The sequence below is a fragment of the Leuresthes tenuis genome, unplaced genomic scaffold (assembly GCF_036924035.1).
Source record: "Leuresthes tenuis unplaced genomic scaffold, fLeuTen1.0.hap1 SCAF_24, whole genome shotgun sequence".
Taxonomy (NCBI): domain Eukaryota; kingdom Metazoa; phylum Chordata; class Actinopteri; order Atheriniformes; family Atherinopsidae; genus Leuresthes; species Leuresthes tenuis.
In genome coordinates this window covers 14,544,561-14,560,239 of record NW_027325378.1, presented here as the reverse complement: position 1 = coordinate 14,560,239, position 15,679 = coordinate 14,544,561, and the positions used below count along the sequence as shown (strand labels likewise).

General features: G+C 45.7%; 1 protein-coding gene across 1 annotated transcript; it reads left to right on the top strand.

Annotated features, from left to right (window-relative positions):
- Positions 1 to 4,102: 4,102 nt before the first annotated feature.
- skida1 (SKI/DACH domain containing 1) lies at positions 4,103 to 8,115 on the top strand. The gene has a single exon (XM_072378864.1). It carries the CDS (start codon positions 4,616 to 4,618, stop codon positions 7,064 to 7,066), a length of 2,451 nt encoding a protein of 816 aa, XP_072234965.1. The 5' UTR covers positions 4,103 to 4,615; the 3' UTR covers positions 7,067 to 8,115.
- The last annotated feature ends 7,564 nt before the right edge of the window (positions 8,116 to 15,679 follow it).

The following is a 15,679-nucleotide window of genomic DNA, read 5'->3' as shown; positions in this document are numbered from 1 at the left end:
GTGGAGAGTGGGGTCTTTCTCATTAGAAAGCCAATTCAATTCAAATCAATCCTGTCCATAAAACGGTTTAGGAGGATGTTAATTTTGCTCTGTAACTAACCCAATTACTGAATTTTTAAAATAATCAGTGTGGGGAAAGTGTGAGACTAAAGTACCAGGATTTAGCACAAGTCGTGTGTGTTTATTTCTTCCGTGCGTGTGTGCTCGTCATTACCGTAATTGCACCGCATCCATCCCTTTAAGCTTCCATTGTGAAGTTGAGGACAATTAAATAAATATTACTAAATGAATATAGTAGAGTTCCTGACAGCAAACGGGAGTCGCCACGAAGCGCAAACAAAAGTAATATTTTATTCAGATGTGTTTCACATCTTTTTTTTTTCCTTTTTTAAATTGCCTCATGAACACGAATTTTGTGAATTTTGTTTCAGTGGCCCTGACCCCCACTTAAACACAAAGAACTAAACATATCATGCAGGTTACAGCTTTGTTGCCCACCCCCCTTCAATCACACCAGCTTTAACTCCAGACATGTCAAACAAATGCAAGAGCAGCCTTATGCCCAATAGGAGTGAACAGGAGGGAACGTTTTGGGAGAGATTTGGTCGTCCGAGGCACCCCCCACCTCTCCAACCCTTCCTCCCACTGCATCACCAGCACTCAGCGGGCTGTTGTTGGAAACCTCTACCGCTTTGGGCGTCTCTCCTTCGGTCACTCAGTCTTGCTTCCTCCCACTGGTCCCGGCCGGAATCCAGACGTAGGAGAGGGGAGGGATAAATGCTCCTGTGGCATCTGGTGCGTAACAAAGAGAACCTGGTCTTAAGTGGAAATGCGTATACACCCGTGGATTTATCCATAAAATCATTGAATGTGATGTTATTTTTCCTGGTGTTTCAGAAAGCGCTCAGCCCTTGCAATGGGGAGTGCGCACCATGTAATTATTGAGGCAGATCTGTTGGCCAGTCCAGCCAAACACGTTACAAGTAATCAGAAATAATGACAATAATAATAATAATAACAGAACTTGCTTTATGATGTAGTAGTGCTGGTTTTATTTTGTTTGGGAAATCAGCAATAGTGTAAAAAGTGCATCCTGCTCTGATTAAATGTTTAGAAAAAGGAACAACAATAATTAGCTGATGACTCATTCAAATGAGTTAGTTCACGTGGTGCCAATTCAAAACAATCGCCTAATCAGGGCATTTTACAGAGGACGTCGACGCGTCCAGTCCAAGTCAAATGAAAGAAACTATTTGAACCTGGTTCAATTCAATTAAATACTCCCCAGTTCAGTCAAATTAGTCAGTTAAAATTGTTTTTATAAAATGCTAATTTGTAATAATAAAATAATAATAATAAAAACGCACGTTAATTTGATTAATTCCCCCAACCTGATCTTTCACAGAGCGGCGGGAAATAATTTATTATCGATGGCATGCTCATATCTTTTATATTTATTCACGATAGGATGAATCCTGCAGCTTGCCCCAGATTATCTTTAAATCAAATGCTCGCGTGTTTGGTGTGTGTGTGTGTGTTGAGGGGTGGTTGGGTTTGATATCAGATTCAGTAAGTGACTCATCACAAAAGAAACTGTTAACAAACCCAATAAACGGGTATTGGAGAGAGAGAACAGAGATGATTCAATCCTCCTCCAACAAACTGGGACGCTCAGATTTTTTAAAGCGCTTTGCTGTGCAGTTTACATGATTCGGGCTACATGTTCATGTGAGAGCTGTTGGCAGTATCTGAGGTAAAACATAAAGGGTATATTGTGCCAAACAAAAGAAATGCAGGTTCCCCAAAGAGAAAGACATGCAGTGGTCAGCACGTGGGATGGCACAAGCCTTGATTGTCTCTTCCACACAGGACAACCACGGTGAGCAATTCCCTCAGGGGATCCGGACTTCAGCAAGGTGCCCCTCCTCTCACTTTGCCCCGCGCGCTTCATGTATTTACACTGTCATACAGAATCAGCACGTGAAAGTTAGTTTAGCCGCAAACGCAGCCAGGGAACGTCCACGTGCATGTACTGCATGACGTGCGTGAAGCGTACAGAGAATGTGGGTCAAATGACCCCGAGCTGAGCTGCAGCGGAGTTAACTGAGCTAAAAGAGTTGGGCGTCTTACAAGACGCATATTTACAAGTTGCACAAGGGCACACACTCGGACATATATCTTTCTTGGTGTGTTTCATGTGCAGTTGTGTGACTATGGCTAATACGCACGTGCTACTGGTGTGGTGCGCAAAAGCTCCCTTAGTTTAACATAAACTATTTCATTTTTCACACGTTACAACAGCTCCAACAATTGTGAATTTGGACTATCTTTACGTTTACAGGCTGTATGCAATATAGCACATGAATGTGTGTGTATGTGTGAGTGTTTTTTATTTTTAAAGCTGCTGTTTATTGCAACCATGTTGGTGATTAAGCCCAACAGCCGCACACGGAGTTCGTGTTGTGGACGCGAGGCTCGATTCAAAATAGTTTAACAGCGCCTACCTGTGCATAGATGACACGCCATCTAACACCGAGGCAAGGTCAGACGAGCCAGTAAATAAGTATAAACGGGCTTAATGTTGTGGGGATGAGCATGCCCGGTCTTGAGTCTGACCCCACCGCTGCCTGTGAGGAACGGGCCACAAGGGACTCACGTGTTTTATAGATAACAAAGACGGAAAGTCGAAGCAAGGAAGTATTGCACAAAATGTGGCACAGGGGTGACACGCATTAGTCGATCCAACCAGCATAATGCAGATCTATTGCTATTTCAAACAATTAAGCAATAACAGATTATTTGGAAAGCTCAGTGGGTGGTGGTTTGTGCTACATTCCCTCTAGTTTCAAGCAGCCAGTAGCACGTCTGTCGGGTGCGTTTAGATGGATAAGGTGTGTGCGTTTCAGGTTTGTAAGAGCGTGTGTGTGTGTGTGTGTGTGTGTGTGTGTGTGTGTGTGTGTGTGTGTGATAGGCTAATGCCCACATCCACGTCTCCTAAAACGTTATGGCATGTGCGTATGGGACCTTTCTTCTGGTTTGCAATTACAAAGAATGTTTGTGTTACATTAAAAACTCCCAGAGTTCCTCCGTTATAGAAACCTGTTAGAATATTTCCGACACGCATTTGATCAAAAAGAAAAATATTCCAAAAAGCCCACAAAACTCTATAATTTCTTAAAACGCTTTTGAGCGCATAAAATGACTGGATTTTTTTTTTACCAAGTCAGCTTTAAGCAACGCTGTCTGTAAAAACGTGGGAAAAGCAACCCTGACTTTGCACTTTTGTCTGTGCCCGCTGCTCGTTTTAACAGGGCGAATAACGCAACAGTTTGACAAGGAACTGTGTGTGTGCGTGTGTGTGAGAGAGTGTCTCTGCAACTCTCACTAATTATTAAAGGTATTTGCAAATTTTCTACGTGCGCACGTAAGCACGCGTTTAACGATGTAAAAGGGAAAGGAAAGGATTTAAAATAAGATAAAATAGCGGGAGATAAAATAACTTCGTGGCAAAATAAATTAACCCCGGACTATAATCAGCAAATCGGACAACCTATGCTTCCACCGAAGAAAAGAGACAGAAGGAAGAAAAAAAAATGAGACTAAAGCCATCGAAAGCAGATGAGTTTGATCTTTGGTCCAGGCAGCAGCATAAACGTGTGAAAAAGCGAATGGCTTTGTTTAAGCAGCGCGTTAACACGCACACGCACACACACACAAGAGAGTAAAATCGAGTCGTTTTACCAACACGCCACACATGACATAGCCTGCCGTATACTGTCGCATGCATTTAGCTTTTTGCTGTACGGTCGCTTATCTAAAGAATGTGCACGCTGAGGTTACTTAACACAAAAACAACAGAAAGGGGTGAATTTTAAACTGCTCTTTATTCATCTGGTGAAAAATTAGCATTATTTTTGCCTGCTCAAATACCACAGACCGTAAGCACAATTGTAAACTACTGTAATGGCAGGGGGTGGGAGGGGGTGGGGATGGAATATCCATTTTTATTGCATCACCTGTCAGCGGCGTCCAATGGGCGTCGACTCTGAGAGCATTAATTGATGAAGGTGTCTCCAGACTGGCCCACCTCCTTCCTCTGTCATTTTATTTGTGGCTCAGCCAGCAGTCAGAATAGCAGCTGCATTTTAGCTCTTATTCTGTTTCTCTCTGTCTCTGATTCTCTCTCTCTTTCTCCCTCCTCCTCCTCCACCTCCCCACCCTCTCACTCCCTCTCTCCCTCCCTCTTCTCGCTATTTTATCCCTCTGGCTGAGGCAGTGGTGTATACCTACCCCTCGTCCTGCTGCCGTCCAGAGGGGAGTGGAGTCGGCAGAGGCAGGTAGCGGCAGCCCCGGCTTGGTGGACGCATCCGTCGCATTCCTCCACCATGCCGGTCCGGGGCAAGAGGCGAGGAGGGGATGCTGTCGGCTCATTATCAGACAGGGGCTATTCCATTTAGCTCCGCATGTCAAAGTTTGCATTTTCATGACGCAGCAGAGTGGATGGATTAGAGGTATGAGCAGGATGCCTTGAGCTCACGACCCTGTGCCATGTACTGGTAAATAGTATACTGTAAGTGACTACATGGATTAATACATTGTAGCGGATACATAAAACATGGGAGACCTGGAGTGTGGCTATGAGGAAATGCAAGGAGTGAAACTGGGATACCTGCTCATCAAAGGCAAGCAAATGTTTGCTTTGTCTCAGGTCTTCACAGACCTGCTGAAGAACATCCCTCGGACCACAGTGCACAAGCGCATGGATCACTTGAAGGTGAAAAAGCACCACTGCGACCTGGAGGAGCTGCGGAAGCTCAAAGCAATCAACTCTATAGCTTTCCACGCTGCTAAATGCACTCTCATATCGCGGGAGGATGTGGAAGCTTTATATATCTCCTGCAAGACGGAGCGGGTGTTGAAGTCCACCAAAAGGAAAGCGAAAGCGGTGTGTTCCCCCAGGGATGAGGACGCAACCTCGGGGCTCCTACGTGCGGACGACGAACTGTGGAAGGAAAAAGTTTGGTTTAGTTTGCACGGTGTCCCGGAGACTCTCACTCTTCACAACAAAACGGGCAGGAGGAGAGAGCTGTCTCCTTGCCTTACCGACTCCAAACTACCTCAATTTTACCACAAAGCCCACGGACGGGATCACCGTTCGGTGACTAAATTCAGTCACAAACACTTTAAAAACTATGAAACTGATAAAAAAACAGGGAACCGTGTTACTTTGAGCCAAAGGCACTCCTTTTTCCGGAGCGCTGTGAGCCGGCAGCCGGTGGTGTTTCAGTCCGCCATAGCAGCTCAGTCCAGGCTCTCGCGCTCAGCCGGCGACCTACTTCACAAAAGGAAGAGGAGGCGCGAGGGGGGCGGCGGCAGAGACGGCGCGAGACACTCGTGGAGCAGGAGCAGACACGCGCATCACCACATCCCGCCGGTGCTGCTCGTTCAACCCAAATCGCCCAGCATTCACGGGACCTCTTTCGGTGCTTTCCACCTCAGTCCGGAAATCTGCCTCGACCCCCGACCTCACCATCACCACCACCACCAGCACCACCATCATCATCACCACCACCACGTGCCGACTTTCCCGGAGAACTACAGCAGCGACACCGAGTCCAGCACCTGCCCGGACTCGGACTTCGGCTCTGGGTTCTCCACCAGCAGCAACTCTGGGAGTTCTGAGGAGGAAGAGGAGGGCGACGACGAAGATGAGACACCGTCAGAAAGTTCAGAGGTCAGCTCAGAGGAGGAGGAGAGCTCCTCTCAGTCCGACTCCAGCTCGGTTTCAAGCCGCGTTTCGGTCCAGAGCATCCGGTTCAGGCGGGCGCGGGTGGGCTCGCTCGCCAAAAGTTTCAGCTCTAAATCCCCTCTGGTGCTGCAGCCCACCTTCCACTACAACAACCAACAGCATCAAGAAAAACAGCTCAGGAAACTGGGCGATGTTGCCACCTCACAAACCGGGGACAATAGACAGGACACACGCCAGAAATGTGACTTTATATGCAGTGAAACTAGGGGGGACTTTATATCCTTACAACCACCCAAATTCAACTCCGCTGTTTTGGGTGAGAGCCTTTTCATTGAGCCCACGAGGGAAAATGCGTGTGCGGCTGATCCAAGCAGGGCTGACCCTCTGGATGAGTTGGTCCCTTACTCGCCGGGACACGACCAGTGTAAGGCCTCGCGCAGGACACCGGGGCATCTTACCAAATGCCCAGGACTGAGCATGCAATGTGACCCCAACAAGCCTCTAAAATGTGTCGACAAAAGGGAGTCGAAAACCACCTGCTTAAAACTGCCCACTCCATCGAAAAAAATAAAGACCGAGCTGGATGAGCCGCCTGTGACCGCCACCCCCCAGTCGGAGAGTGGCAGGGCAGTCAGGACACCACCCTTCAACCTTTACAATGTAAAAGTTAAAGTGGAGGAAAGCTGTGATGAATATGAATACCAGAGCCATGCCACTGTAATCAAATGTAAAGGAGATAAGACAGAGAGCTGTAATGGCCAGTATCCAAGCGGAACCATCAAACAAGGGGACTTTTTCAGCAGCGGGATTAAAGTCACCGAGAAAAGCCCCGATGTGGCCTCCATGTCAACCTGCGGTCCTCAGGAATGCAGGAGCAACCAGGACACCCCGTGTGTGGAGGAGGGGGAGCACAGGAACAAAACCTGCAGGGCTCCTATGCACGGGAATAAGAAAGCCCGAGTTTCCAGGACGCATACAAAACAAAACGTGCCCAGAGTCAACAAGGCTTCCCTTCCCTCCTCCTCTCGTCCCGCGGGCTGCGAGGAGGCATCCACAGAGGATTTACCGAGCAGACGCAAACGCAGCAACGTGAGCACTGTAGCATCGCCTGCAAAAACGCCTTTCAGCCTGATGGCAAATTTCCCATCCCCACCGTCGCTGGTTGTTGGCAGCGACGGGGATCTGTGCCCCGCTTACTCCCTCAACTCGCTGAGGAGCCCCGGGCCTCCCCCTCCGTCCCACCCCGTGTGGAGGTGGCAGCCAGGCGGCCAGATTCTCCCTCCCCCACTGTACGCTCAGAGAACTCGGAAATACTGAGATGGTTTTAAGGAAGAAAATAAGAGAAGAAGGGGAAAAAAAAGAACCCTCACCATCTCCAACTGAACCGTTGCTTCTTGTCTTAACGTGAGCGCACACTGCTCACAACTTTGCCTGTGTTCATCTCTGTTCTCCGCTTTTCTTTTTTTTTCTTTTCTTCCCTCAGAATGGATTTACATTCCGCTTTGTTTTGAAGTTTGATCGAGGAAAAGCCACAAGATCCCATTTGGAGCTCCCGAGAACACCCACAGGACTGTGAGACACAGCTTCGTGGATTTATGCTTTAAGACTCTTGTTTTGGCATAAACTAACAACCCCAAGCAATATGTTTTAACTCCCGTTATTGTGTTCACTTGACCATTTTTTTTTCTTTTTTTCTGAGCTCGACTGTTTCTCATGCTCGACCTGTTGGATTGTATATGATGCAAGGGTTTCAGTGGTTGGAGTTTTGTCCGAAAAAAAAAAGAAAAGAAAAGAAGGAAAGAAATCACAGCATTCCTTTGCATGAGCTCCCTTGAATCTGGCAGAGACTGTTTGGATTTGTAAATGAAAAAAAAGAAAGAAGGGGAGAAAAAAAAATCAGGGTTTCCCCCTTCTGTGCCACGTGGTGTATTTTTTTTTCTTAATTTAATAACTCAGCGATTTATTTTTCTGTCATGTTGGCCCAAATTAGTCAGTGTGCCCACATGTATTTAAAACTGATACTTTTTTTCTTTTTTTTTTTGCTCAGTTACGCTTTTGTTTGGTTTGTTTCTTTTTGTTTCTCCTTCTTAGGTGGCCTGCGATCTGGTTTTTCGGACTTCTTATTTCTGGGGAGTATTTCCTGCTTTGCGAGTGTGCGGCTCAGACGCGACACAGGCCTTACGTACAGACAATCAGAAAGAGAACAGGGCTAACTCATTCGACCTCGCGAAGGTCTCACGATAAACGCGAGATTTTCGCCCCTCCTGGTCCTCTTGGTTTCCGTGTGCGCGCCAGGGTTAGGGTGTGCGTCGGTGGGAACACGTGAATAAATGAAGGAAATTTGCTACACAGACATAACGACAATGTCCAAGAAGGGGGATTCTGTAAGTGGTGGGGTGGGGGTGGGGGGGAACAGCACCAAAAGTGCACAAAACACCTTCTAACCACTCTGGTTTGAAACAGTGCGTCAAAGCACAAGTGACAGGTTTTAAATGCACTCCACTTTGATACTGTTTTTGCGTCTTGTTTCAGCTTTGGGTTGGTATGACTAACCTGTGAAATGTATCTGAGAGGTGGTGCTAGAAATTAAAACAAAAAAAACCCCCACATAACTAAAGGTCAGACTCTTTAATGAGGATCTAGACACAAAGCTCAAACTGTATTCATTAAGATTTTTTCTTTTTCTTCACGTGTATATTTGGAATTCATCCCTATGTGAGTTTTATCTTAATCACATGCTACTTTCCTGTTTGTTTCCCCCATATTTTTGATAAGGTTGAAATGTAGTCAACAGCTGACCACTACTGGTTGCCGTCTTTCTCTGGAGCTCCATCAAAACAATCAGGTTGTCAGAAACGTTGCTTTCTTGATTTGTCAAATGCATTCTGAATGTAGCCCCTGTAAACATGGCCGCTCAGTGTGGCGGCCGTGACGTGTCTCACGCAGCCCCAGCTACTCCCAATCTCAGTGGCCATACGTACTTTGAAACTAGTGGGTTGGAGTTGCACCTACGTTTTGAAATGAATGTGTCGATGTTTGTTAACGGCGGCGGAGGACGCGCTCTACTAATTGGCATGCTTTCCTGTCCGCCACAAAGAGAGGCCCAGCAGCTTATGGCGAGCCAGATCACAACAAACCCAAAGCCCGTGAATGATTTCAGCCACCTCCCAAGCACAGCAAAGACTGTATTCATTCAGAAGATTGTAGATACTGTGTGATTGCTTTTTAAGAAGAAAAAAAAAACGGATAAACGAGAAAGAAAGAAATGTGTAAAATAAATAAAATAAATGCGCTCACTCTGCTTACGTCAGGGTGGACGCATGTGGTGTAGTGCCGTGTGATTAATGCACCACCTGCATCCAGGAAGCCCCAAACTCACCATGGGCCTTATTTTTCTGAGGCTGGGACTACTCAAACTTGAATTTATATATACATATTCTCTCAGCGTGTAAGCCGGCTGTTTTTTGACGCTAAATGGCACAAGCTCGTGTGTGAGCAGGGTTGCAGTGAAACAGGGGGGAAGAGTTGCTGTGTTGCAAGGGAGAGGCTTTCAACCTTTAATCCGCATGTCAAAAGCATAGGCTGCACGGCATAGGAAGAGGAGGAAGAGCCCTGCAACCGAAAGCGGTGCGGATTGCGCCCCCACCCCATCTCCTCCCCGACACACAAGGCTATTCTCACGCAGCGCTCACAATGCGCGGCTGAGGCACGGAGATGGTGGTAATGGCCTGTTGGGAGGGCCTTTCCGTCGTTAAGACAAATAGCTCACTGACAGTGACGCTATCAATGTAAACAATTGCATCGTGCAGCAGCAAGAGGCTGCATGCATGACGCCCCCCCACCCCGCCTTCCTCCTCCTCCTCCTCCCCCCCACTTCTCTGCCCTTCTCGTTTTGTTCATTTACTTAGCTTTTTTGATACAATACTTGAGGTCAGGTTTTTGACACAGAATTTGAAGTCACTGGTTGTTTATATGAAACTGAGTATTTATTTTTGTGAATTTTATGGGCTTTCTTGTATATTGATTTTTTGTTGTGAACATACACAGGAAAACTGCACTCGAAATGGAAACTTGAACGGTGGATTTCTGAAGCACTTTCCCTTCTTTTATTATTATTTTTTTTTAATTATGGAACATCCATTAAACGGGACTGAGTGTAATTATCAGACTGTTTCTCTTTATTTTGAAATGAACAACCAATTTGACTTTGTTGTTGTTTTCTGTGTGTGTGTGTGTGTGTGTGTGTGTGTGTAGATTAAGTTTCCTTGTTTTTATGTTTTAATTGAGCTAGATTTGACTTTGGGAGCGCAGCAGCTTTTATGATATTACTTTGTCAGAAAATGTTCTCAGTCTTTCAATTTGCTTTAATACCAGCAATTTCAGAGATATTTAAAGGCAGCCCACAATTATAGAAAGGATAAGTAATTTGTCCTGGGGCAAAGGGATTTGAAATATGAGAGCAAAGAGAAGCTAAATACAACAGTGCTTATCCTCAGTGTAGGTAGTTTAACAATAGAGCTGATATTTACTAAAAGCTCATTTCCTTCGAGGAAGGGTAAATGTCTACTGACTTTGGTTGATCTTACAGCAGCATGGGATTCCCTTCTTGGTCTGGGAAGAAGAAGTGGTATAGGCCTCCAGAGCATGCAATAATAGCAAGAGGCAAACCGCAGACAATTACGCATGCAGCATTGCAACCACTGCACACGAGGTGCAAGCCCACTCCGTTTAATAAAGAACCAGCGAAAAGCCCCCAATAAGATAACATGAACACCTCCCCTGCAGGGACGCCATGTCTTTGCGTAACACAACAAACAAGATTCTAACTTGCGTGCATTTTGGGGGCAAAAGTGCGCGCTATGGCATGACTATCCCCGGCCTTTAACAGCCAGAGCTGCTGCAAAGCAACAGTGCGGACACAAAGGGGCGAATCTTACAGTATAGCGATTCCATGTGGGACCGTAACCACTCAGGCAACATCCGAAGAACTTTCAGAATGTCGTGTGCAGCGCAGGACCGCGCAGCGTCTAAAACCTCGACCAGAGTGTACAGTGTTTCATGTTTGATGCGACGTTTCCCAGATTACCGACACTCTGCGGTGCAAGACCCAGGCCAAAGCCCCGTTGTTGTTAAGGGGAAGCAGGGCTTGCAGGTTGCCTGGTCCCGGCGGCGGCTGCTGCAGAGGGCGCCTGCAGGGGCCAGCAGTAACAGGCCATTATGCTGCTGACGCCCTTTCAGGGTTAAATTCCTGCGTCAATTGGGAACCAGTAGACTGTAACTTCTATAGAAGAACAATTGGAAGAATATTTATGCATTTATAAAAGAAGTAGAAGAAAAATAAAGTTTTCCAACTCGGTGGGACGAGCGCATTCAAAATGTTTGTCACTGACTCCCATGCTCGGGAAAACGAAGTTGTGGTTAATGCTGACAGACACATGCCACGTTAGGGTCAGCACATTTCATTGATCTTTGAGACAATTAAATACATGGAGGCCGATAAAAGCTGTCAGGACGTTTTTATGTGGAATCTCTCAACTGTAAACTATTCGCCTCTCTTTGCAGAAGGTCGATCACAAGCACGTAATATTTATGTGTGAAATACCTAATAAACAAAACGACTCCTTTGACGTTTTGGCAGCAACTTGGGGGGAAAGTTTGGGGGTGGGAGCGCGCGTCGCAGCAGGATTTAGCGTATTAGCACGCTCTTATAGCCTTTTTTCTCTCCCTTCCTCGAGCGCTGTTTCTGTCTGTCTGCCTCTCTCTGGGAATGAATTCGCGGCTGTGTGGCGAAAACAGGAGTCTCGAGGGGCAGAGGAGCCCTCCTCCCCCACCTCAGGAACGGCCGTGTACGATGAAGCGGCGCTGGCCCCGAACTGCAAACTTCGGTGAAGCCTTGCAGACAGTGTGGCACGCTTTCAGGCTCCGTGGCCCGCACCGTGCACGGCAGAGCTGCCGCTGCTGCTGCTGCAAGATGGTAGCATGGCGGATGAAAATCACATTTGCTCCGTTAGGCTACGAGGTTAAATGTTGATGAGTGTGACACAAAAAGAAAACAACTGGGTAGTTTTGACATTATGATTTGAGCAGGGAGTTGTGGAGAGACCGCATGCTTGATACGTCACATGGTACCTACGCTGCAGGTCACCTCACAGCGTCGTCCATGAGATTTGTAAGGATTATCATAGAGCAATCTGTGCGCTCCGGTCTGGGCTTTTGAAATCGGCGCACGTGTGCGTATTTCGTATATAACGTTTTTATTAACGCTACGTAAACTAATGGGTCACTGAACGCAAGAAGGTGAACCGTTAAGCTGCCGTAATCTTTCAATAAAGCCTCATCCCCTTAATCGTGGTAAAAAGAAATGATGATAAAATAAAACAACAACCCACTCGTGGATGTGTCTGCTTTGCGTTCCCACAGAAAACAAAGCTTCTGTAGGTGTATAGACAAAAGTTTTGCCACGCGCACACTGATCTTAGCTGATGGAACTTCCACGCGCTGAAATGTAGGCTCTCATTGGTGCTTTTCTCCTCTTTGATGCTTAAAAACACAAAGATCTGAGCAGCAGCATGAACTAAATAAAAAAAAATATATTCCTCTAATTTTCTTTCAACCCAGCAGTGATAACCCAGGTTTTTATGTGTGGCTCTGCCCTTTAAAAGAGGCACAGAAGGTTGGGTGCTTTTAAAACAACAACAACAGCAGCAGCAGCAAAACAGACACTCATCCTATCGCATCGGAGATGTTAGGAATTGTCGAAGACATTTTCCACGAACGTCCTCTGTGGAGTTTAAAAAGCTGAGCACGATTATAGTTGATGTTCCCATGCATTTACACTTCCAGTGTCAATTCACTCTGTTGCACGGAGGGGGAAAGACAGAAGCCGGGGAAACAGCGCTGCCACTGCCGGCTTTTTACCCAGCATCCAACTGCACAGAGCCGGGGTCAGAGGGAGGGACGGTGGCCTTCGCGCGGTGCGGACTGGAAACGCACAGTTACTGTCCCCTGTTTTAAAAAAATCTAATTCAAGCTCCACGTCTTGTTGTTTCAAATCATTCTTCATGGGGTATTAAAAACTTACCATTTTAACAATCTAATTTTCACGATATGCATATTTTGCCGTCAGAAGTGTAAACAGCAGACTGACACGCGCTTTGGGACGTAAGGGTTACACTTCTTATTATAGCTCTCTTCATTACCACGTAAAAAACAAATACATAAATAATAATAATGACAAGTAGAAGAGGAAGTAATCTACCAAACACGAGTGTGGTCATCACGCTGGTTATCTTTCTTTTTTTTTCTCCAGCGTGTGCAAATTAAATTAAAATGCTCTCGCGTGAATAAGTGACCCTAAAGCCCAGAGCTGGAGTCTGGTGGATTTCCCTGCCACACGGATGGGGTGGGGGTGGGGGTGGGGTTGGGGAAAACCAGCGCCAGAGGGCTTCTGCCCGGTCATGGAGCTCAACTCCATTTGTAAAGGCTTTTCTGGGGACAGGAGAGAGCCAGATGTATAGCCTGATGTTGACTGGAGCGAGAGGACTAGAGCAACTTTTAACACACATTTCAATCAGTTGTCAACACGGGCGGTTCAATGACGGGGCGCGAGAGGCTGCAAGTGATCAGGGATGAGGAAAAAAAGAGAGAAAAAAGGAAAACACGCCGTGCATCATCGTGTTCAAAATGGTGTTAATTAATATAATTCCAGTTGGTTTATTTCTATTGCTCATAACGCCAAATGGCTCAGACTTGAGATGTATAGCCTGTATTTATGAATAATTCATCAGGTTTAAGAAGCAAATGATTACAGACCCAAAGGCCGGCCAAAACATATTTATTTTTTATTCCCTAAGTGCCTTTAAGGTGCAGACCTGGTGACTTAGTGGGCGCGATTTAAATGTAACTCGAGAGAATTTGCTTTGAACTCGTGCTGAAAATTCAGAGAACCTGAAGTGTATTGGCATTTTAAAAAAAAATAAATCACATGCAAGCATTTTATTCTCATCTTGTTGCTTCAAGCTGCAAAAATATTTTCAACACATTCCCGAACATGGCAATTATCTTTATATTTTGTGCAATACAGCCTGATTTTACAACTAAAATAAAGCCGCTATCAACAGTGATAGAATTAATATAAATGATCATTTGAACGTGGGAGGTTGGACTGATCTAAAGCCAGACACAATGGCTTGGTGGGCTGTTAGTTTTTTTTTTTTTTTTTTTTTTAATATCACCCCTTCAGTTGCTTAAATGTTGTAAACTTGAAACTCACCATTTAAAACTATTCCCACCACCAATCTCACCAGTTTCTCTATCCCAGTGTGTTTAGCCTCCGCCACAATTCAGAGTCCGCTGCATTTGGAATCGCTTGGACTACTTTTGAGAAAAAAGTCTTTGCTGTGAGTTTAATCCCCCCCCCCCCCCCCCCCCCCCTCCACCACCACCCACCCACACACACACACACACACACACACACAAGATCCCTTTAACAAAAATATCCCACGTTCTGTTCGCCGCTTCCCTTTTCTAAAGTGACGGGTCAGTTGAGGACATCACACACTATAGGGGGATTTGAACGTGGCCACAAGCAGCGGTGACCTTTGACCCCCCTCATACCAGAGAGCAGCCCAGGCTCAAAGAGCTGGATAAATAATTTAAAAATATATATATCTATATATATATATATATATATTTTTTTTTTAGAAAAAGCCACCGACACCCACACACAAGCACACACAGGCAAAAAGAAAAATAATGCAAAGACAAAATGTATTTTAGCCAAATCACACTGAATTAGAGTTTCCACCATCAGCCTCCATGCATTCATTCAGGTCACAGCTTGTTGCCTATTGATTAGTATGTCAGTGCCACTGCCCTCGCCTAAGTCGACAGATACTCTCACCTAGAAGCCTATTTGTCAAGCGTGAGAGGGATGAAAAACGCAGCCTGTTGGCTTGCTGCGGGACGCGGGAGTCCTTACTTTCTTATCCCCTTCAAGTGATGCTTTTTTTTTTCTTAAAACCTAGAAGGACTGAGAAATATGAACATCATTGGACACCTTTTCTTGGGGGGTGTTCCCCGAAAAAAAAGTAAAGGCGGTATATGTGTTTTACTCAGTACCGGCCATCACCTTAAATGACCTCACTCTGGTCATTTTACACATTCCTCATCTGCTCTCATCTTGTCATATTTGCAACAAGAATTACATCAAGTATCCTCAGGAGCTCATCTGTTCGCCTCCTAGGCTTTACTAAATCGTCCCCCCCTGTTTCCAGCTCTGTGTGGAGTGTCTATAGCATCAGCAAGGTTGCAAATCTATGACACACTATTGGAATGGTTTATTTTCCGAAGTCTTTTTCACGTCCATATTTCCGATCAAACGGACCAAGTTAAATTTGCTCTGAACGAAGCTTGTTTGCAGTGTAATCTGAGCCTTCTTCCGCCCTGCTAAGTGAAACAGAACAGAGAGCGCCGTTAAACAGCTTTTAAATGAGGATGTTTTATTATAAGAGCGCACAGCTCGGGTTTTGATAAAAAGAACCCCGCGTCATGAAGTAATTCTAAAGTATTCACCTATTACCTAATGAACTGTGGTGGTTTCTTATATCCTCCACTATCTGTATATTCACCTTTTTGGTTGCCTTTCTGCAAACATCTGATCATCTCCACTCGGCGTTTAAGCCCGAAAAATGGTTCCTTCCCTCCCAGGCCTTCTTTATTTGACGTCGATTATCGACGAAATCATTTATGAATGCATGATCCAGAGGACCAGATGCCAAGAGTTCGAGGCACACAGCGATCAGGTGGTCTGTTTGGTCCTGCAGACTCTTTAAAAAAAAGATCTTAAGCAGCAGTGCGCACAAAGAGAAGAATCAGGTAGTGTTCTGCTTTTGGAGAGGATCATGGGAAGAATAGATCTGAAGAGCTTTG

Bases quoted from the DNA above. Each gene is read 5' to 3' on its own strand.
- skida1 (XM_072378864.1), top strand. From the start codon at position 4,616: ATGGGAGACCTGGAGTGTGGCTATGAGGAAATGCAAGGAGTGAAACTG.